This window comes from Phallusia mammillata, chromosome 6 (assembly GCF_965637545.1).
Source record: "Phallusia mammillata chromosome 6, kaPhaMamm4.hap1.1, whole genome shotgun sequence".
In the NCBI taxonomy this organism is placed as follows: domain Eukaryota; kingdom Metazoa; phylum Chordata; class Ascidiacea; order Phlebobranchia; family Ascidiidae; genus Phallusia; species Phallusia mammillata.
Window position 1 is genome coordinate 13,975,331 of NC_137257.1, and position 21,802 is coordinate 13,997,132.

General features: G+C 37.7%; 4 protein-coding genes, 2 long non-coding RNA genes and 1 pseudogene across 8 annotated transcripts; 5 read left to right on the plus strand and 2 right to left on the minus strand.

Annotated features, from left to right (window-relative positions):
- The first annotated feature begins 895 nt into the window (after positions 1–895).
- LOC145234317 (zinc finger MYM-type protein 1-like) lies at positions 896–5,215 on the plus strand. Its single transcript, XM_080099057.1, has 4 exons — positions 896–1,180; positions 1,870–1,999; positions 3,069–4,122; positions 4,309–5,215. Exons 1-4 carry the CDS (start codon positions 896–898, stop codon positions 5,213–5,215), a joined length of 2,376 nt encoding a protein of 791 aa, XP_079955183.1.
- A 923-nt stretch (positions 5,216–6,138) lies between these two features.
- LOC145234318 (uncharacterized) lies at positions 6,139–6,671 on the plus strand. The gene is made up of 3 exons (XR_013861286.1): positions 6,139–6,270; positions 6,383–6,431; positions 6,550–6,671. It is a non-coding gene; the product is annotated as an uncharacterized LOC145234318 (long non-coding RNA).
- Positions 6,672–7,883: 1,212 nt separating this feature from the next.
- Positions 7,884–8,804, plus strand: LOC145234319 (general transcription factor II-I repeat domain-containing protein 2-like). The gene has a single exon (XM_080099058.1). It carries the CDS (start codon positions 7,884–7,886, stop codon positions 8,802–8,804), a length of 921 nt encoding a protein of 306 aa, XP_079955184.1.
- A 2,307-nt stretch (positions 8,805–11,111) lies between these two features.
- On the minus strand, positions 11,112–12,315 carry LOC145234007 (uncharacterized). Its single transcript, XM_080098775.1, has 6 exons — positions 12,176–12,315; positions 12,045–12,093; positions 11,862–11,903; positions 11,592–11,798; positions 11,495–11,533; positions 11,112–11,308 (listed from the first exon to the last, which is right to left on the minus strand). The coding sequence occupies exons 1-6, from the start codon at positions 12,209–12,211 to the stop codon at positions 11,112–11,114; spliced, it is 570 nt and encodes a 189-aa protein (XP_079954901.1). The 5' UTR covers positions 12,212–12,315.
- A 908-nt stretch (positions 12,316–13,223) lies between these two features.
- Positions 13,224–13,634, plus strand: LOC145234320 (general transcription factor II-I repeat domain-containing protein 2-like). The gene has a single exon (XM_080099060.1). It carries the CDS (start codon positions 13,224–13,226, stop codon positions 13,632–13,634), a length of 411 nt encoding a protein of 136 aa, XP_079955186.1.
- Positions 13,635–16,936: 3,302 nt separating this feature from the next.
- On the minus strand, positions 16,937–17,865 carry LOC145233833 (uncharacterized; annotated as a pseudogene). The gene is made up of 3 exons (XR_013861194.1): positions 17,523–17,865; positions 17,137–17,459; positions 16,937–17,077 (listed from the first exon to the last, which is right to left on the minus strand). The product of XR_013861194.1 is annotated as an uncharacterized LOC145233833 (transcript).
- A 582-nt stretch (positions 17,866–18,447) lies between these two features.
- LOC145233828 (uncharacterized) lies at positions 18,448–19,462 on the plus strand. Of its 2 annotated transcripts, none has more exons than XR_013861191.1 (4): positions 18,448–18,507; positions 18,998–19,065; positions 19,141–19,242; positions 19,407–19,462. It is a non-coding gene; the product is annotated as an uncharacterized LOC145233828 (long non-coding RNA). The 2 variants fall into 2 exon arrangements; XR_013861192.1 differs by lacking the exon at positions 18,448–18,507 and adding an exon at positions 18,783–18,837.
- Positions 19,463–21,802: the final 2,340 nt, after the last annotated feature.

Genomic DNA, 21,802 nt, shown 5'->3' on the forward strand with positions numbered 1-21,802 from the left:
GGATGCTGTGAGTGGTTTTTGGCAAATAAAAATTGACGAAGAAAGTTCGAAGCTGTGTACATTTAATACTCCCTTCGGAAGGTACAGGTTTTTGCGTTTACCGTTTGGTATCTCGTCCGCCCCAGAAGTATTTCATCGTGCTGTACATTCCTTGTTTGAGCACATGGATGGTGTTGACACGTCAATGGACGATATTATTGTGTGGGGCAGTTCCAAAGAAGAACATGACAGGCGACTCCACATGGTTTTGAAACAAGCTAGGAAGTCAAATTTACGATTGAATCGTGAAAATGCGTTTTTTTTGTCAATCGTTTAACGTTCATGGGAGATGTTTTAAGTGCAGGTGGTTTGCATCCAGATTCCAAGAAGGTTCGAGCCATTGAGACGATGTCGCGACCAGCAAACAAGCGTGATAGTCAACGCTTTCTGGGCATGGTGAACTATCTTGCACGGTATATTCCCGATGTGTCAGAAAAAACTGCACAGCTTCGCTCACTGGTGCATAAAGATAGTGAATGGAACTGGACCAGTAACGAAGAAAAAGCGTGGATGGAATTAAAGAGGGTAATTTCTAGCCAACTCGTTCTTAAACAGTTTAATCCTGTACTTCCAATAAAGGTATCCGCAGACGCCTCAAAAGAAGCTCTTGGTGCGGTATTGCTTCAGATGCATGACAAAGAATGGTATCCTGTGTCCTACGCCTCTAGATCCTACACGCAATGATTGATGCTGAAACGCGCTACGCACAAATTGAAAAGGAACTCCTTGCGGTAACGTTTGCGTGTGAGCATTTTCATCAATTCATATATGGTCAACACATATGCAAACTGATCACAAGCCATTAGTTCCATTGTTTAAAAAAAACTTAAACAATTGTCCAATAAGGGTACGTCTGATGATACGTCTGCATTCGTATGACTTTAGTGTAATCTATACTCCAGGAAAGTTCATGCTCACAGCCGATGCTTTGTCGAGAAGTGTTTCCCAAGAAACCGAAGATTTTCAATCACATGATGTGGCACGTTATGTTCATTTGGTTGTGTCATCACTTCCAATCTCCTCCAATGCTATGGCGCAACTTCGTGAAGAAACTGAACGAGATCCCCAGTCAATAGACATCCTGCATTACGTTTACAATGGTTGGCCGGAACGTTCCGCAAATTGCACACCAGACTCCCAGGTATTTTGGAAAGTCCGTGATGAACTGCCAGTAAATGATGGTGTCCTGTGTAAAGGAAGCAAAATAGTCATTCCCCGGAAAATGAGACGGTCAATTCTAGCGAAGCTGCATGAAGGTCACATGTATGCGCTACAGACCGCGTTTGCAAAAAGAACCCTTGAATCCACATGAAATTCCCAAATTTCCCTTTGAAAAAATAGGTGTTGATTTATGTTCGTATAATGGTCGGTCGTATTTAGTAGTTGTTGATTATTATTCAGGTTATCCCGATGTTTATTGTATTAACAACACTTCTAGCGATGCAGTTATTACCTGTCTTAAGCAAACGTTTTCTCGCTTTGGTGTGCCGCTTAAAGTATTTAGCGACAACGGGCCACAATTTTCCTCCCGTGAATTTAGATGTTTTTCTGAATCTAATGGACTTGCGGAAAGGACTGTACAAACCGTTAAAAATCTGTTGCCAGTGGCCAGGACTTTGATTTGAATTTGTTAATTTATCGTAGTTCGCCTTTACAGTGTGGTTTATCCGCCATCACAGTTGCTCATGGGAAGGCAAACCAGAAGTAATTTGCCTATTTGTGAAGAAAAGCTTAGGTGTCATAATTTGCCCAAACGCCCTTTTTATGCCGAAAAAAACAGTACAAAAACGTTATTTTGATGTAGGTTCAAAACCATTAATTGTTTTTAAGCCTGGTACCCCTGTAAAGCTGTTTGATTTTCTTTGCCCCACGTGGACAGAGGACGGAGTTATTGACAAGGTTTTGTCACCGCGCTCCTATATCGTTCGTACTCCTGACAATGTGCTTTATCGTCGTAATCGTATACATATTCGCCGCAACATTGAATCCTCATCTCAAAGGTCTTCTCTGTTGCAAACGTTACCTTTATCGCCGCATCATGTTTCTGATAATTGTGAAATTGTTCGCAACTTTAATGTTCCGTGTCGTTCCAAAAGAAAACGTAAACCGACGAGACGACTAATTGAAGAAATATAGACTTGTGTATTTTTCGTTTTCATACTGATGTTAGTTTTCTCCTTTTGTTTCTTCTCTTTCGTGAAGGGAAGATGTAATGTATATTGCGCCACCTTGTGACGCATTAGGTATATTGCCCCGCCTTGTGACGACCTTGCCGCATGCAAATATAAAACCGTGCGTTTAACCTTTACGGGCATTCGAAGTGTCTTGTAGCTGTGGGCTTGTTGTGTCGCTGATTCATTCAATACAATCTGTAAACCTTTAGAACAGGGGTTCCCAAACTTTTTTGGTCTGTGGCCCAAATGTTTATTGAATAGCGATTCGTGGCCCACCACGTGCTGTAAATTTGGGCACAAACAAAAAAAAAAGGACTCAAAAACAGGCGAAATTTTCTAGCAATTTATTTTTAATGAGATACATGCATCTGAAATTTGGCTACAAGATTCAGAATTCTTTGCAAAAATTACGTTTTTCAAAACAAAGCGCATAATATCTACAGTAGAATCTATTCAAATGGCTCTGTGGCCAGTGGCGTAGCCAGGGGGGGGGGGGGCAAAGGGGCCATGGCCCCCCCCAAATTTTTTGAAATTGTACTCTTCAAAAATAAATGTGCTATATCCATTTTTTAATTGTTTGTTTATGACTGAATAACTGAGAGAATGTTAACTAAATTGACAAACAATGATTATTATCGAACAACAATGGTCATTTACACATTGGCTTTGGCATTAATGAGTGTAAGAGTCACTTGTATTTAGTTGGCTTTGGTGATACTCTTGTTGAAGTAATATAGCAAAACATACGAGAAATAGCAAGAAGTATAAATAGTAAATACCAAATATTATAGTTTATTGCGATGTCTAAACCAAAACAAGCAAGATTGGATGCATTTTTTTCTTAAAAAAATAAAGATCAGCAGTCCTTAGAGGAAACACCTGTAACGCCCAGTGTTAGCAGTGTTAGAGTTACTCAGGAAATAAGAACAACAGACGATCTTGGATTTATTATGAAACACCATTCGCGGTTAGCCGATGATGAGAGGTATAGACTTCTAACATCTGATGGTATAAAAAACGTCCCGCTTCTTGATACTATTAGGCAAGGTCGCCGCAAGTTTCTCAAAGTTTGGCTCGATGATGATAGGTTTTCGGATTGGTTGGTCTACACTCAATGCTCTGATGGGGGCGGTTTGTGCAAGATTTGTGTTCTGATGCAAGTACGTTTAAAACATGGCAATCTCACTAACGCTGCTTTTGTTAACAAACCTTGCACTCACTTCAAAAAATTCATCGAAAAGGCTGTTGCTCATCGTGATGCTAGTTACCATCGACAAGCAACTTTAGAAGCAAAAAGTTTTCTTAGAAGCATGGAAACTAACCAAAATGTATCTGCGAGCCTGGATTCAGAATATTCCAGACAAATAAAGGAAAATCGAAACATAATGGCTTCCATCGTTAAAACGGTGATGTTCTGTGCTTCAAACAACATATCTTTGCGAGGCCATTCGGTAGACAACGGAAACTTTATGAACCTTCTTAAATTTCGCATCGACGCTGGGGACGAAACTTTAAAAAGCCATTTTACTCACATGGCTGGTAATGCTAAATACACTAGCCCGACCATACAAAATGAAATTCTGGGTTTAGCAAAAGGTCTAATTGTTCAAGACATAGTCACTGATGCCAACCAATCGTTTTTTTCTGTAATAGCCGATGAGTCTTGTGATATATCAGGAAAGGAACAGCTAAGCATTGTTTTGAGATACACGAAAGCTACAGAAGTGTATGAGAGTTTCATCGGTTTTGTTGAAATGAACTCGGTTTCAGCAGAATCGATTTCTACAAGTATTTTGTCTCACCTTACCAGCACAGGATTGGATTTACAGAAACTTGTCGGACAGGGCTATGATGGAGCGTCAACAATGGCAGGTCACGTGAGTGGTGTGCAGAAGCGGATTCGCGACAAGTACCCTCGTGCATTATTTGTTCACTGTGCTGCGCACTGTTTAAACTTGGCTATAAATGATCAAAGTAAAGTTCCAACCATCAGAAACACCTGCGACATTATTAGAGAGACCATCCGTTTTTTTTAAGAAAGTCCTAAAAGACGCACATGTTTAGGACTTAACATCCCGTTGTTCTGCCCTACCAGATGGTCTGAAAAATACAAAAGCATTCGAATCTTCAAATGTAATTTTAAACGTATACTCGAATCACTTGGCGCCTTGGAGTGTGATTCCAGCGGTGATACAAGAGCAAAAGCATTTTCGTTAAAATGTGCTCTGGAAAAGTCTGGAGTTACTTACGCCGTGTGTTTGATTGGGCGATTTTCGGCACTCATTGAACCGTTGGCGCGGAAGCTTCAGGCTGTCGGAGTATGTGTGCCAGATGTGAAAAACTTGATCACTTCTCTTCAAAACGTTCTATCTCAAAACCGCATAAACTCGGACACTGCGTTGGATATTTACAAAGAAGCTTGTGAAGTATTAAATGTACAACAGCTGACTACACCCAGAATAGCCGAGAAACAAGTTTATCGCGACAACGTCAACGCAGAATCTGGACCGCAGTATTTTTATCGTGCAGTGTATATTCCTTACATCGAAGGTCTGAGTAGTTCGCTTCACGAACGATTTAGTGACAATTCCTCATTTTTTAATTTGCTATCGATCATTCCACCCAACAAACCAACCAAGTTAGATGAGATTGAGCGTTTATATTGTTTAGATAACCTTGAGAGCGAAGTTATTTTGTGGAGATCTTCTCTAAGCTCTCAACTCAAACCCGAATGTTTTCATGAACTTCTTTTGAGCGCAAACGACTATCTAAGCGTTCGCGACATAGTCCAGATCATAATGGCGTTGCCGGCAACAACTGTTGAAGCTGAACGTTCTTTTTCGTGTATGAAGCGGGTCAAGACATGGTTGCGCTCAACGATGACTTCCGATCGCCTTTCAGATATATGTGTGCTGCATTGTCATCATGAAAAAATCAGCGAGGAAAAGATCAATCAGATTGTGTCAAATATGGCTGGTAGTAGGCGAAGGATGAACTTTTAATCATACCGTTGTGTGCAGCTAAAGCAATGAAGATAATTTTTTTGTGTAATTTGCCTCAGAAAAATTGCTGTTTGTGGGCACAACTATGTCGTTTTTCGTTGAATGTTATTTTACTTGTAAAAAGTCACAAAATATTGCCCCCCCCCAAAATTTTCCGCTGCCTACGCCACTGTCTGTGGCCCATTGAAAATGTCTTGGTGGCCCACTACTGGGCCATGGCCCACAGTTTGGGAACCACTGCTTTAGAATAAAAAGTGCAACAATAACATTTATATAAACTTCATTAGGCCTCTTTACATGGACAATTCTAGCGGGTTAACTCGCTAAATTGACGCGCTAAACGTGACGTATGATTTTGGTCGATACGGTTGACTGAGTTTTTGCGGGATAAAACGCGGGAAGATAACCCGCTCGTTGGAGGTAGGTTACCCGCTTGCAGGTCGGGTTATCGGCTGTTGTTAGTATTTTGTTGTGTATAGCTGTAGGAAGTAGAACTGGTTAAGTGTAAATAATAATTGTACCAGCGTTTGGTTTCAGTTTTTGAAAGTAACATTGGAGTGATAATTATGTCGGAAATAGCAGCTGACAGGCAGAAGAGAGCAACTTGGTGTGCAATGATATCCATTTACTGTTGGATTTGGTTTTAGAGAGGAAGGTTTTAGAGAAGATTGATGGCAGGAGACAACGCAATAAAACTATATTTCAGGAAATAGCACAGTTAATGCACCAGTGTGAAGCTGAATATACATGGTTTGTATTTGATGAAGTCATTTAAGCAAATAGTGTTGTTGGTTGGGTTTCTCAAATATGTGTAAAGTTAATTTACAAAAAATAATAACAACACAAACCTTGTCTGAAAAGCAATAATCCAATAGATTACATTTGTCAGCAACGGTTTTCCTATGTTTAGGGAACAGATACGAGACAAGTGAAAAAATTTTAAAAAAAGTTACAGCCAAATTAAAATGAACTTGAATCAGTCTGGAGCATCTAGCTCTGAGTGGGAATACTTTGATAAAATGAATGATCTGTTTCAAGATCGACCAAAGGCAAAGGTTTGTCAACATCACCAACTATTGGTTTTAACAAGTAAGGTAGCATTAAACCTAGAACTATTTTTAAAACTTATACAACATAACATGAACATTTTCATGGTTGTACTTTCAGGCGATGGATAGTGCTGGTGTTGATTCCCTCACTGAACCAAGTGCTAAAGGTAAATATACATACTCTTGGTTGAAAGGGGACTAGGATAAAACAGTTAACAACTGCAAACTTAGTTCTTAGTGTTTTGTTGTTGGTTTTATCTGAACAATATGCATGTGTTAACTTAGATGGAACAAACTTGGATACACAAGATATACCAAGCAGCAGATCAACTGAATCAGGTAATTTAAATCAATTCGATTTTTGTGAGTTACTTTTCCGCAATGTTTCCCATCTAAATGCTGATTGATGTTTTAAATGCATTACATCTATTTGTACCTGCAGATAATGTTGCTAGTGATGATATGGTCCCTCCTTTTAATGGATGTTTCCCATTTGTAATTGTTTTTGTATTTGCAGATGTACATGGTAGCCAGCCTCCTAGAAAGAAGTGCCGTATGAGAGGTAAAGCTATGTGTTCTCCTGTACTTTTTTGTCCAATTACCAATGTAGCTTATTTATAGTGTCATCTGATGAGAATTTTGAAAAGTTTATTAATGTCTACGAAGAAAACTGTGCTAAAGACCGGGAACTAATGAAAGAGATGATGCTTGGAATTCAAGCACAGTTTCAAAAGAGTGTTATGGAACTTAAAAAATGATAAAAAGCAATAAAGTTGTTGGTGATCCTGGTGTGTTTAAATTATTCACAAAATATTTGGAGTGAATTTTTTTAAAAAAACATGCTTTTACAAAAAACAACTAGATTGGCGCAAAGGCAAGGTTTTGGAGACATGTAACAATAACGCCTCCCTACAAAGATTTCCTTCTCTGCTGTAGGACTCACAGGGTCGATTGATCGGTTGCTGTTGTGAGAAGTGGCCTCCAGGAAAAGTCGATTGACTTGGTTCAATCAATGATGTATTAAACTCTTCACAAAGGTTGTGTAACACACAGCGTGCCCCAATAATTTGTGGAGCAACTTTGATGTTACACTCAATTTTTCGCAAAATACGCCAACGGGCCTTTAATCTGCCAAATGCATTTTCGACAGAAATTCGAGCACTACTATGAGATGATAGCAGTTAAATGACTCTTTCTCCGGAGAAAGGTTTGATCCAGTAAATGGCTTCATAAGCCAAGGCAATAATGCAGGCATGTCAAACATGCGGCCCATTAGTAGCTTTGGTGCGGCCCCAACGATTTTTTTTGTTCAGTTGACTTCTACTGTTGTGAAGCTTCAGTGATTTAAAAAGTTCATCGATTCTCCAGTTTGTTTCCGTGATTTGAAATGTTACTTGTACAAGAAAATACATACGGTAAAAATTATCATGTTGTAGCCATTAAAACCGCACCTTGTAAACCAACAACGATGGGTCGTGTAGTATGGCGCAATCAAGCGTGACTACTGGCTGTAACGCAACCAAGCGTGACAGGGGCTGCGTAACAGAGGACAGATTAATGTGAGTGTCATAAGGTCAAGTGCACTCGTTAATGTGCCTGACAAAAATAGTACTTTTAACATGGCTGCGCCTGTTCTTCAAGTGACCAGTGCTATTCCAGCTAAGAAAAAAAGAAAATTAGCCGAGGAAAGGCGATTGTTCAATGAAAAATGGGAATTGCAGTATTTCTGTACGAGTTTAAATGGTAAGATACATTGTTTAATTTGCAATAACAGCATCAACACGCCAAAAGAGTACAATTTGAAAAGACATTATGGAGCGAAACATCAATCTTATGGTAAATATGAAGGTCTTCTGCGTGTTTCAAAACTAAAGGAATCCAAGACAAACTTGACACAACAACAGACCTGCTTTAGGCAAATTTACAAACATAATGTTGCTTCGGTTACTGCAAGCTATGAACTCTGTAGAATGATTGCCATGAAAGGAAAATCTTACATTGAAGGAGAATTTGTAAAACAGTGCTGTGTAAAAACAGGTCAGATCGTTTGTCCAGAGAAGGCACAGTTGTTCAAGGAGATATCATTAACCAGAAACACTGTTGCTGAGCGAATAGATGAATTGGCAGATGATTTGAAACAACAACTTAAGTCAGTATCATCCAAATTTGAACATTTTTCTATTGCTATTGATGAGAGCGTCGACCTCAGTGGAATAGCACAGCTTGCAGTCTTCATCAGAGCCTGTGACAGTGAATTCAACATTATTGAGCTGATCCCCATGCATGACACTACAACAAGTCAGGATATCTTTGAGAAAGTTGAGCAAGTTCTAGTTGACTATAGTCTTGACTTGAGTAAACTTGCATGCTTATCTACTGATGGTGCGGCAAATATGGTTGGCCGACATAATGGTGTTGCTGCCAAGTTAAGAAAAAAAGGTAGAAAAATTGCATCCTGGCTCATCAATGACACATTTTCACTGTATAATTCATCAGCAAAACTTGTGTTCGAAAATTTTAAAACTGGATCATGTGCTTAGTTTGGTCACAAAGAAAGTGAACTATATTAGAGGTCGAGCTCTCAACCACCGCCAGTTCAGCCAATTGTTGGAAGATATGGGTAATCACTTTACTAATGTTCCATTCTACACAGAAGTCCGCTGGTTATCATGTCAAAAAGTTCTAAAAAGATTTTATTTGTTGAGAACAGAAATAATCATGTTTTTGGAAATGAAAGGTCAAAACACTAACCCTGTTTACATGCGTCGTCTTCAAACGGATCGGATTAAGCCTCAAGCCGGCTTGAGATTTGATCCATTCGAGCGTCCTATTTACATGCGCGTTTCCTGCAAGTTTAATCCGTTACGATTTTCTTCGGATAAGTTTGTGTAAACATAGTTATAACACCTCTTGTTTTGGTTACAAAGGATACTTACAAAGTAACTAACAATTATCGCCTGTTTTATTGTGTGAAAAGGATCACTCCTTCATTCAGAGCTTTTGTAGAAGTGAGAAATCAAGCTGTTAGTTTCCTATAAGCAGTTAGGGTAGCTGATTGACATTTTTTCTTGTCATTTGGTTTATTGTTAACTGTTGGGTTCTGAAGCTGATGGAACAAACCATGCTTAAGTATTATATTTTGTTTAGATAACATTAAAAATGAACTATCAAGAAATACTTGGATTTGTCCTTGTCATAAAATATGTTTTGGACTGTTACATTATGATGGTTGAGTGGGACAGAGAGAGCAAATACAAAAAGTTTAAGTTACTATTTGGTAGACTGAAGTTCTTGCAGAGCAAAGTTGACAAGCGAAGTGGCAGAATTTGGATGTATCCAAGGTAGTAAACTGTAACTAGCCAACCTATGTTATGAAGCTTTTTTAAAATTATAAAATGTTACAGGACAGGAAACTACTGGGAAGGTGATGTTTCACAGTACAACAATGCACAATGGATCCAAAACTTTAGGATGACAAAAGAAAACTTCATGGAGTTGTTGGCTATAATTCATGATGACATAAAACCAGGTTAGGACCAAATATATGGCAATACATTTGAAACATCTTTATCATTAAAGTGTTACCTAAGTAATCATATATTGCAGAGGACATAACAGTCCGTGAGCCAATACCAGTTGACAAAAGAATGAGAATTGCTGTTTTTAAACTCGCTTCCTCAGCAGAATACAGAACAGTTGCCCACAACTTTGGTGTCAGTAAAGCAAGTGTATACAACTGTCTCAAAAGGTACATGCTAAACATTTGTATGTTTGTGTTTCTTATTACTCCTTGTTACAGATTTTGTTTGGCGATTTGCAAAAGGTTGGACATGTTTATATTCATGCCATCAGAGAGTGAAGCAAAGGAGATTGCAACAAGAATTCAAAGAGAACACCATTTTCCACAGGTATATGTTCTCAAATAAAATTTGTGTGTAGGTTTTATTTGTTGCTTATGTGTAGGTTATGGGTTGCATTGATGGAAGTCATATTCCAATAACTGCCCCCATGCAAGGCAAAAAAGACTATACTAATCGCAAGGGTTGGGATTCAATGGTACTGCAAGGCCTTGTTGATGATCATTACATGTAGGTAAAATACACTTGTATGTTTTTGGCACTATTTAATTTTTATCTTAGGTTTCGTGATGTTAATATTGCAATGCCTGGGAGTGTTCATGATGCTACTGTCTTTAAGCAGTCAGGACTTTTCAAATATTCAGACATGCTACCAAAGGTACAAATCTAGTTTTAAAAACAAATTTGGTAAAAAAAAACCTACTGGATTTTGAAAAAAAATGCTTTTCAGGCACCCATTTTACTTAATGACACTGAAGTGCCTCTTTTCATTTTGGGAGACCCAGCATACCCTCTGCTTCCATGGTTAATCAATCCCTTTATTGGCTTCAACCTTTCCCCAGAAAAATAATCATTCAACTGCTACCATAGCAGTGTGCGCATATGTGTTGAAAATGCATTTGGACGACTTAAGGCGCGTTGGCGAATCTGGCCAAAAAAATGGAGGTTGATATCAGCATGGCTCCAATTGTAATATGTACTTGTTGTGCACTGCATAATATTTGTGAAAAAAGTAATGTTGCTGTTTCTGTTGGGAGTGAAGGAAGCAATCAATTTACCCAGCCACTACCTGCTCCTTCAGTACAAACTGCTGACCTTTTTGGTGCTGGAAATAGTGTACGACAGGCTGTTTTGCAGTACCTAACTGAAACACAGCCACTGCGCCAGTCATCACGATTTTTGTAACATGTTTTGTATTTTTGAATGTTTCATAATGAACAATACATGTGTAAATGTGAACAAAAAATGTAGGTTTTAATTTTAAAAAATCTACTCTTGTAAATTTTCTGCATTTTGCAGAACCACAACTTGTGATTGTTGTTGCACCAGTGCCGCTAGTTGCTGCAGACCTTCCTGTAGTGTTTTGTTCATAGATTCCACCATTGCCTCTCTGCTTTTTCTATCCTTTTCACTTTCCTTTTCAAATAAATTCATGAATCTGTCCCATTCTTGTGTTGGTGTTTGTCCTGCAGAATAGAACATCATACATGGTAATTGACTAGGTATGGTAAGTATCTTAGCACCATACCAAAGAAACCACACAACAAATTTTACTGCCTAGACTTGTGTTATTAGTGGACACAGGTTGTTATTTAGCATATGTAACAACAGTTGTAAGAGTTTGTAACAACAGTTGTAAGAGTATTACTTACGGCGTGGTCTTTTATCTTTACTTGCTCTACCGTGCTGACCTGCAATATATATTAACAGGTCATTTTCTATTACTTAAACTTTAAGCAAATAACACACCAGATTTTTTTCGCTTAAAAGCAGTAGATGTTGTGGCCACATCGTCATCAGTTTGTTCTTCATCAGCAGTTGGCTCATCCATCATGCTGCTAGCCCTTGAATGTGACAAGCTACTACCAGCACTTGTTTCCCCTATTATTGAGCTTACTTCTGCATCTTCAGCTGCTTGATGTGTAATGTTGTGTTCAGCAGCAGGTTCTTGCACCTCTAATAAAATTAAACCATGCAAAGTCTTGTACAAAGGAACCTATTTGAGCAAATAGAGCTTACCTTCCACATCAGACGTTTCATCCGAAAATGACTGAGATGCACCTAAAAGAACAATGCACATAAACATGTGATATACAACTGGATGTAACAGACAGTTTAGCAACAAATTAAATACAAACCAACCGTAAAATGAATGCAACTTTTACTGAAAGTCATGCATTATCAAATATTTAAAAATATTACCATGTTTTTGTTGCATGGTGTCCACCATCACAGAATGTCCTTGAATTGCCTGAAAATGCATGTTTATACAATGGTAAATAAATATGTATTGTCATGTACAACATCTACAACAAACAGCGGTTGGTACTCACTTGTGTTCTCGGTCGATCTGACAATATTTCCTTCATTTTGTCAAAAAATGGCCACCTTACAGAGCCTGCACCAGATTTTGACGTTGTTTTTAAAATGTTGTAAAACTGAGTTTTTATGTTTTTCCACTTTATTGAAATTTGTTTCCTGTATTGCAAAAACATGCAAAAATTCACATAAATGTAGGATAAAGCATTAATTGAAACCGTCTTTGAAATGCTATGTAAGTAAATGTTTTAGACAAATCACGACCATGTCATTACCAATGGCATTTGAAAATAGTATTTTAATAAAAACTTTATCTGTTATCAAATGTGTACCAACCAATCTCTTTGCATATTTTGTTTTCTGAACTCATTTTCCAGTTGCTGATAATACTGCCGATTTCTTCCCACTTTGCCATCAATTTTAGCTATAATTTGCTTTTCTTCTATTAAATGCAACAATAAAAGTGTTTCTTCTTCAGACCAACTACCCTGGCGAATTTTTTGACTCATTCTATACCTTGTTTTGTATCCAAAAATTCAACTAGTTGCTCATTCAATTCGTAAAATGATTCAAATTCTCAGGCTAATCATTTAAATAGACAAACTGCTGTACAGAGACAAGTAATAAAACACATCCTAACTAGCAAGCCCATGGGCTTGCAGGACAATAAACTGGTCGTTAGTCTGCATACAACTAGCCTGGTATCTACCAACCCAGTTTGCACTTCTACTGTGCGACAATTTGCACCTTACGTCCATTATTACAAAACATTTCAATACAAAGTAAACAAACTTGCAAAACAACATTTTTCTAACCTCCGCCGAACCTTACAACACAGCAAACGCGGCTTGGCGAGAAGGCGGATTAAGCGCGAAACGGATCAAACCACCTAGTCGGGGCGGATTGAGCGTGAAACGGATTCAATCCGTTTCAGCGGCAAAAACGAGAGAAGCGGATTGACGAAACGGATTCGAATCCGTTTCAAACGTCCATGTAAACAGGGTTACTGATGAATTAAAAGATGAAAACTGGCTCCAAGATCTTGCTTTTGCTGTGGATATTATGGAACAATTCACTGATCTTAATCTAAAATTACAAGGTAAAAACAAAGTTATCACTCAGTTGTATGATGACATTAAGTGCTTTATTGCCAAGTTAAGCCTATGGAAGTCACAGCTGTCAAAGGAAAATTTGGTTCATTTTCCTACATGTGAAGAGCTGAAGGCTACCACTACTGGTGTACTTGAATTTGCTAAGTATAGCAGTCATCTTCACTTGTTGTCAAATGAATTTCAGAAAAGATTTGATGATTTTTCATCTTTTGAACTTCAATTTTTAATATTTTCTGCGCCATTCACCTTTGATGTTACTAAAGCTGAAGAAAGTCTGCAGATGGAATTATTAGAAATGCAGTCAGATTCTACACTCCGATCAAAGTATCTAGAAGTAGGAACAGTGGCGGCTCGTGCCTAAAATTTGTGGGGGTGCTGCCCATTGTGACGCAATAATGTACACGAGTGTAAACAGCAGACGACATCATTTGTGTATTTTGTTTACTTGCACAGCGACGGGCTAAACACAATAACGTTCAGTAATAATGCGAAAAACAAAAACATACGTGGCACAGCTTCGAAATGAAGCGGTTGTAAATACGGTAAAACACAACAGGAATTTCAGTTCGACAACAAAAATTGTCATGTTTCATTTAAGTAAATTTAGTCACAGTCACAGCGTTTTCAACATATTCTATGACACTTCACAGATTATTGTCACACAACAAAAAACTCGTCATACAGCTTTTTATTGGTATCATAACTAACAAATTTAACAACCACATTACATTGGTTTCAGAACTTGTTCATTTAAACATCTTTCTTGAATTTTTGTGTACAGACTGTTAATTGTATTTTCGTTTCTTAACTGCAATAATTGCTGCTTGCTGGCAAATAGCTTTTAATTCCTTTTTTAAGTTCAAACCGCCTTCAAGCTTTAAAATTTACAACACTCCCACCTAAATTTAAACCATACTATTAAATCTGGTGCTTCCTTTTTCCAACCAAAATGAATCATGAAGTTATAGTTAGGGCATGATAATTAATAGCTTCTTCCTCAATCCCAAATGATAACTAAGCAAATGTTTTTCTATTTAGTACTAGCACTGCAATTTCTTTTGGATATGTTGGTGTTCCTCAGCAAAACTGGCATCTTTGTCAGTGTTAAAAAGAACTGTTTTTCCTTTGAAGGAATCATGGAAACAGCAAAAAAGGATTTTTCATCCTAGTAGTTTAACTTGTCAAAACATCATCTCTAGATTAATTATTTGTAAAGTAATCATGAACATCAGATCTACAGAAACATTTTGAGTAGCTAGCTGTTCTTTGTCAACAATAGGATGTGCTTGGTGTCACTACTATATTGTCTGTAGAATAATCATTCTTAAGCAACACTTCCTGTGAAGCAATTTAGCAGCTACTGTTTAGACCAGGGGTCTCAAACACGCGGCCCTCCAAGTGTTTTTGTGCGGCCCGCGAAGTCACTTTTAGAAGTTATGTGTTTTACTCAGGCGTAATACCCTGTCAGATCAGTAAGTTTACAAGATACAATCACTTTCTGTTAGTGGTATATGCAGCGTTTTAATAAAAACAAATTAAAAAGCTCCTCTTTAGAATGAGCAATTTCGATTGTTGCGTCATATTTTTCCATTGTTGCGTCATTAAAGGTCATTGTTTTCACAGAAAGCAATTGGTTCCTGTGTTTAATTACACTATATATCTGTTTCTTTTTGTGTTGTTTTTAATGTGGTTAATGGTATAAATGAACATTTTAGACTTAAATCATGCAATACTTTTGTTGCATGTTACATTGTAACAAATGTTTCGATGGTGCGACCCTCGACTTACTTAACAAGTTTTTTTTGGCCCTTAAAGCAGTTTGAGTTTGAGACCCCTGGTTTAGACAAACAGTGCATGTCCATTATATCAATACACATGATTGCACTTGGTTGCAAATACTGTCCATATGGTGTGTTAAGAAATCCACACTTTAAATTGTCTTCACTCTTTTTTGTCTTCATTTCAAAATTCCTGTTGCTTGCAGTTGTTAGTTCTACATTTGATATTGCCTGAATTTCAGTAAGGCATTTAACTTCACAGTCACAAATTTAATTATTGTTTGGTAGCATTAGGAACTAAAACTAAGTATTTCTTGTTGTTGCTTATTCCTGCATGACATTGGAGTAGCAGATGTTTTGTCCCATACTTTCATAACTCTTTTTAATTCAGTTATTGATTATAAAGGTTAATTGTGACTTTTCAAGGTGTTAGATGACCTTTTTTTCTTTTTCAAGGTGTTAGATACACTTATTTAATTCAATGATAACTGTAAAAACTGAAACCCACTTACAGTCATCTTAAAAAGTCACGACTAACAGTCAAACAACAAATTTAATGGGAGCAAAATAATTCTTTAACTGCACTTACTGTCGAACTTAAAAACACAGTACACGGGTTTGGCTTTGGAGCTCACTGACGCGAAGCATACAATACCACTAGCGCTACGTCACGGGAGGGGCTGCGCGAGCCACAGCCCCCTCTCGCCTATTTCGCCCGGCATGTAGCTTTTCCAAGTGCGCATGCGCACAACTGAAAACGTCATGAAACGTCACGAAACTGGAGCTGCAGCTCCGCCATAGATAACTTATTATTATTTTTTGCAAAAATTTTTTTTTTAAATAATTAAATTTTTTATTAATTTTATTTTAATAAAATGCCGATTAATGCCATAAAAGTTATTCTTAGTATGCACTGATCAAACATAAAAACTATATGTAAAGATTGTTTTGTATAACAACTTGGAATAGGAATGTCAAGTAAAAATACTGGGGGTGCTGCAGCTCCGCAGCCCCCTCGCACGAGCCGCCCCTGAGTAGGAATACCTGGCTTTTTTTCATATCTTCCTGAAAATTTCAAGAACTTTAGAAAGTTTGCCACTAAAATTATGTCCATGTTTGGTTCCACTTATGTGTGTGAACAGCTGTTTTCCTTTATGAAAACAATTAAAACCACCCAAAGAACAAGGCTGACTGATCGGCATTTGTCATCACTAATCAAAGTTGGAGTTGGACAGACACTTCAGCCCGATATACCAAAAATTGTCCGCAAAAAAAGATGTCAAACCTCTGGACAAAGCACTTAAACTAACTGATAAGTAGCAAATACCTGCTGCAGTTTTAAAATATAGTCTGTTTGGAATGATGTTCATAATACTGTTGGGCAGAACAAGTGTAATGTGTAGTGTAATTACTTCGTTGTTTGGTATTGATAAGTGTGATTAAAACAATTGTTTGCATCAAACATGAAATTGTGTGTCAAGGTATATAGCAATTATCGATGAACAAATAATTTGACATTACTGTATATGCGCCATTAGCTTGTGTGCGGCCCGGATGATTACATAACATGGCGCATGCGGCTCTTGGAGGACTGTGAGTTTGACATGCCTGCAATAATGGGTATGCTGGGTCTCCCAAGATCAATAGTGGCACTGCATATCCTTCTATGTTTTTGGGCACCTGATAACACAATTAAGTAATAGGCCTAAGAGCCATACCCCCTGTTTAGTTTATCACATGATCATTTTTTTACCTGTGGAAGAAGGCTTGATTTTTTGAACAGTTCGGAGTTCTTAAAAACTGTAGCATCATTGCAGCTACCAGGCATTTTCACACTTATATTTCTGAAACTAACATTTAAAGGTAAAACAAATTTCTGTTCCCAAGCATTAAGCTCATACCGATATTTGTCATCAACAACAGCCTGAAGCACCACAGAGTCCCATCCTTTTCTATTGGTGTAGTCCTTTTTCCCCTTTATTGGTGCTGTTACCGCTATGTGGCTTCCATCGATACACCCTAAAACCTAAAAACAGCAACAAATCAGTTTTTATGAGTGTAAAAAATACATAAACAAGACCTTACCTGGGAAAAATGATATTTTTCGTTAAATCTTTTTGCAATTTTCTTTGCCTCATCACAGTCGGGCAGATAAATAAACTGGTGAAGTTTTTTTGTCAGAGCTTTAGATTTATACAATCTAATTAGAATGAAAACAGCTTGCATAAAAATATTTGAGTTGTTAACAAGTTATACATTCATAAACCTTGTGAGACAGTTATGAACGGATGCTTCACTGACTCCAAAAAGCTCCCCAATCGTTCTATACTCATCAGAAGAGGCGAGCTTGTACACACCTATTGCTACACGTTTTCTGGTTGCAATGGGTTTTCTGACTGCAAGGTCATCTAAATCAATACAGTACAAAAAATGAGTGACATAATGCTGCATGAAAACAGGCTTTAACTTACCAGGCCTCATATCATCCTCAACAAGTTCACCAAGCTTATCAAAGTCTTCTTTTCTCATTCCAAAATGCTTTAACCACTGTGTATCAGTAAAGTTGGCCACAACTGACTCCAAAAACTCATTAGCTCTAACATAAAATACAGTTTGGGATAATTTGTGTTTGATTCACAAACAAAGAATATTGTTACCTTGGCAGCATCCAAACCCGTTTGGCTTTTTCTTTTCTATTTTTAAATTTAGTTTTGAATAAAACAATAAACAAAATTCTTCTTGCTCGTTGACGTTTACGAAAATACTCGTAAACAAATAGAGTTTGAAACATGCATTTGCACATTTCAATTAAACACCTTTCAGCAAAGATTGACATTTTGGTCTTCTCTTTCGGATCTTTTCTTGTTTGTTAGTGTTTCCTGACCTACTAGCCTACAACAAAACGTAATATAAAATACCTACGACACATATTCCAAAGATAACCCGCATAAAGGCCGGTTCACACATGACGCGGTTAGCGCGTAACTGCGGAGGTCGACGGATAGCGTTTTGCGGTTGGCATGTCACGCAAGGTGCGGTTGTCCTTGGGCGGCAAAAAAACTGTGGTTACGGCGGCTGGCGGTAGAGTTGAAATGATTCAACTGTACGGCGCGGATGGCGGCTTAATTGCAAACGTGAATGAAACAGAACAAAATTTTTTTAGTAAGTATTGATGGAAATGTTGTTTTTATATGCAACTTTTCACAGAATATGTGTAATTTGGATACAAAGGATCATTCTTAACCAGTTTAATGTGTAAACCAATATTTTTTCACATGTAGTTGTAGATTGTAGCATAAAAAAAAACTGATAAAAACATGGAGAATTTTAATGAATGTCTTATCGACCTAGTCAAGGAATCACCTCATTTGTACGATACAAAAAATCGTGATTACAAGGATGCTATCAAAAAAGAAAACACATGGCTGAAGATAAGTCAAACTCTTGGGCAGCCAGGTAACTGTATCTAACTGATCACTTATGGTGTACATGATTACTATGCTACACTAAACAATGACATATTAGTTGTATAGGTTTAAGTGTGAATAAACTATAAAGTGAGTTACCATTTATATCCAAATCAGTGGAAAAATGCAGCTTGCTAAATATGCATTCTTCATTAGTTGAAGCTTGCACCAAACGTTGGAAAAGCCTTCGAGACAAGTTTGCAAAATTAAAAAAGGCAATGGATGAAACCACAAAAAGTGGAAGTGGTGCAACAAATACAAGGGTTTGGGAGCACTTTGAGAGCATGAGGTTTTTGGATGAGCACCTTCGCCACAGATTGTATGTTAGAAAGTTGATAGTTTTGATTTTAAAGGCAGTGTTTAGTGGCAGAATGTTTAAGGGAAAGAAAGTCTATTAGCAGTTGACATTCTGGTCAAAATATAATTTATTTGCTTAAAAACCACACCACAAGCAAAGATTAAATAATTCTTGTTTTTAGAACTGTCAACAATATGCCCATGCTGGATCTTACCAATTCTGAAGTGGTCGAAGATTCAAATTTGATTGGTTAGTGTAATTTTTTGTTGTATTGCATTTGGTATGTGCTCAAATTAAAAAAAAATACTTTTAAAACTTGTCAAGACCTTGAATGTGTGGATGAAACATTTTCTGAAGAAACAAGATCTCCAACACCTTCATCAAGTAAGCAGTAGTAATGCAACAAAGAAACGGCATGAATTTCAGGTATGTTTGATATTTTATTTTTTAACTTTGATATTTGCCATTTAACTGAAAAAAAAAATGGTTTGTAAATACATTTGTCAGAATGTTAAAACACTTTTCATAAATAGTGTTAATGAATCACAAATTTGTTGCCAATTGAATTTGATTTTATGTTTTGTTTTAAGGAAAGGCTGTTTTCAATGTTTGAAAAAAATCATGAAGCTATTGCAGCAGTGACCTCGATACAAACGCAGCAAGTTCACACTGAAAATGCAGCAAACCAATTTAGCAAGTTGGTTGGCCTTAAATTAGAAGCACTGCCAGCAGCTAAGGCAGATCAAGCAATGGCTCACATTTTGCAATATTTATGTGACTTGCAGTATTCTTAATGTGCTAACCTTTCTCAATGAAAATCTTGGATACTGAATTGCTGTGTCTTTTGATGTGCTGTAGTCTGTACATGTGTTAACATTTTCTTTGAATGTAAATGTATACTGAAATACAACCCATAACACAACAAAGTTTGCATTTAAAACTTAAGATCTATTGGCTATGATATCCTGCCAGGGTAATCGTCCTGCGGGTGAATTAAAATATTCTTTAAATTCGTGTCGAATGTGTGATGCAGCTCTCGTGTAATTGTTAGAGCTCATTTGTCCAAGTGGAAATAGGTTTCCTCCCAAGTCTTCCACTCTCCATCTTCCTGGAATAACAACACCATTGTCCTCTCTGTCCACATGAAATGGTGGACAGTATAACTAACTTCTTGGCTGGTTATGTTGTTTTTGCAAAAAGTTGTGAAGGCAACATGCAGTCTTGGTTATTAAAACAGCCTTTTCTACATCGGCTATTATTGGGCGTTTGAACACTCTCCAACGAGTTACAAGTATTCCAAATGTGTTTTCAATGACACGTCGGGCTCTTGACAAACGGTAATTGAAAACACGCTTTTCTGCAGACAAGTAATGACCTGGATATGGTCTCATCATATTTTGCTTTAAAGGAAAAGCTGCATCACCTACGAAGCAATAAGGCACAGAAACTGAAGGGTTCCTGATATTCTCTGGAGGTGGAAAAGGAAGCTTATCACTAAGAAAATCTTTACCAAAACTTGAGTTTGCAAATACTCCTCCATCACTGTGCCTCCCGGAATCACCAATATCTACCACAGAAAAGCAGTAATCTGCTGAACTTACTGCTAATAAGACAATGCTGCGGTAACCCTTATAGTTGAAGAATTCTGACCCTGAATGAGGTGGCGACTGTATTGCAATATGTTTGCCATCTATTGCTCCCATACACATAGGAAAATCCCACTGCTTTTCAAACTGTGCTGCAATTTCTCGCCATTCAGCTTGTGAATTTGGCATCCGTAAACAATTTGACTCTAAAGCATAACATATTGCTCTGCATGTCTCTGATATGATGTTACATAAGGTGGAGCGACCAACACGGTAGTTAAATGCAATTGTTTGTTGAGAATCACCTGTAGCTAGGTATCTGCAACAAAAACACTTAAAAATTTAGAACAAAAATTACTTACTCAAAAACCATACAAAAAATCACCTTAATGTCATAGCCAATCTCTGAGAGGATGATATTGGCTTTCTCCATCGCGTCGTTTGCTTTTTTATATGTGGAGAAACCAATGAAAGCAAGTAGTCAAATGTAGACACATCCATCCTAAAATATCTGTGAAAGCTTTCTCCATCATTCCTCATGTGCCTCACAAGGATTTGTTCCCCTTGACTCTCCCGTCTTTGCAAAATGGGCCTCACCCACCACCTTTCACAAAATTAACCTTACATGATGTTGTAAGAGCAAAAATACAGCTTATTGTAATTTGTAAGTATTTGCTTAGGTTAAAAAATAATGTAACATAGCAAATGCAAATTTTCTGACGTACCTCCGGTTCTTTGCTTCTGAACTTTTGGAGTACAAATACAACAACAAACTCTGTTCTTCCAACAGCAACAAAATTGCGTTGTTGTACATACCGATAAAGCACTACAGTCAGCCTTTTTTATTGAACTGAAATATTCCTAAAACATAAGTGGTGTGAACGACCTAGCGGTTAGCGTGTCGCGGAAGACTATCCGGCGAAGCGCGACGCATACCGTTGCCGTCAAGCGCGTCTTGTGTGAACCGGCCTTGTCGCGCCACGAAGGGGAATCCCGGTTCTCGTTTCGACTGAAGCAGTGGTTCCCAAACTGTGGGCCATGGCCCAGTAGTGGGCCACCAAGACATTTTCAATGGGCCACAGAGCCATTTGAATAGATTCTACTGTTTTCTACTGTATACTGTAGATATTATGCGCTTTGTTTTAAAAAACGTAATTTTTGCAAAGAATCTGTATCTTGTAGCCAAATTTCAGGAGCATGTATCTCATTAAAAATAAATTGCTAGAAAATTTCGCCTGTTTTTGAGTCATTTTTTTTGTTTGTGCCCAAATTTACAGCATGTGGTGGGCCACGAATCGCTATTCAATAAACATTTGGGCCACAGACCAAAAAAGTTTGGGAAACCCTGGACTGGAGATAACTCGCGTCAGCTAACCCCCGCTCATGTAAAGAGGCTGATT

What these genes read in the sequence shown, in the direction of transcription:
- LOC145234317 (XM_080099057.1), top strand. Translation starts at nt 896, where the DNA reads ATGATACGTCTGCATTCGTATGACTTTAGTGTAATCTATACTCCAGGA. An exon ending in ATTGCACACCAGACTCCCAG is followed by an intron (nt 1,181 to 1,869) that starts GTATTTTGGAAA and finishes ATTGTTTTTAAG; the next exon opens with CCTGGTACCCCTGTAAAGCT. An exon ending in CAGAAGCGGATTCGCGACAA is followed by an intron (nt 4,123 to 4,308) that starts GTACCCTCGTGC and finishes CTGCCCTACCAG; the next exon opens with ATGGTCTGAAAAATACAAAA.
- LOC145234319 (XM_080099058.1), top strand. Translation starts at nt 7,884, where the DNA reads ATGGCTGCGCCTGTTCTTCAAGTGACCAGTGCTATTCCAGCTAAGAAA.
- LOC145234007 (XM_080098775.1), bottom strand. Translation starts at nt 12,211, where the DNA reads ATGAAGGAAATATTGTCAGATCGACCGAGAACACAA. An exon ending in CAGATCGACCGAGAACACAA is followed by an intron (nt 12,094 to 12,175) that starts GTGAGTACCAAC and finishes ATGCATTTTCAG; the next exon opens with GCAATTCAAGGACATTCTGT. An exon ending in TTTTAAGCGAAAAAAATCTG is followed by an intron (nt 11,534 to 11,591) that starts GTGTGTTATTTG and finishes TATATATTGCAG; the next exon opens with GTCAGCACGGTAGAGCAAGT.
- LOC145234320 (XM_080099060.1), top strand. Translation starts at nt 13,224, where the DNA reads ATGGAACAATTCACTGATCTTAATCTAAAATTACAAGGTAAAAACAAA.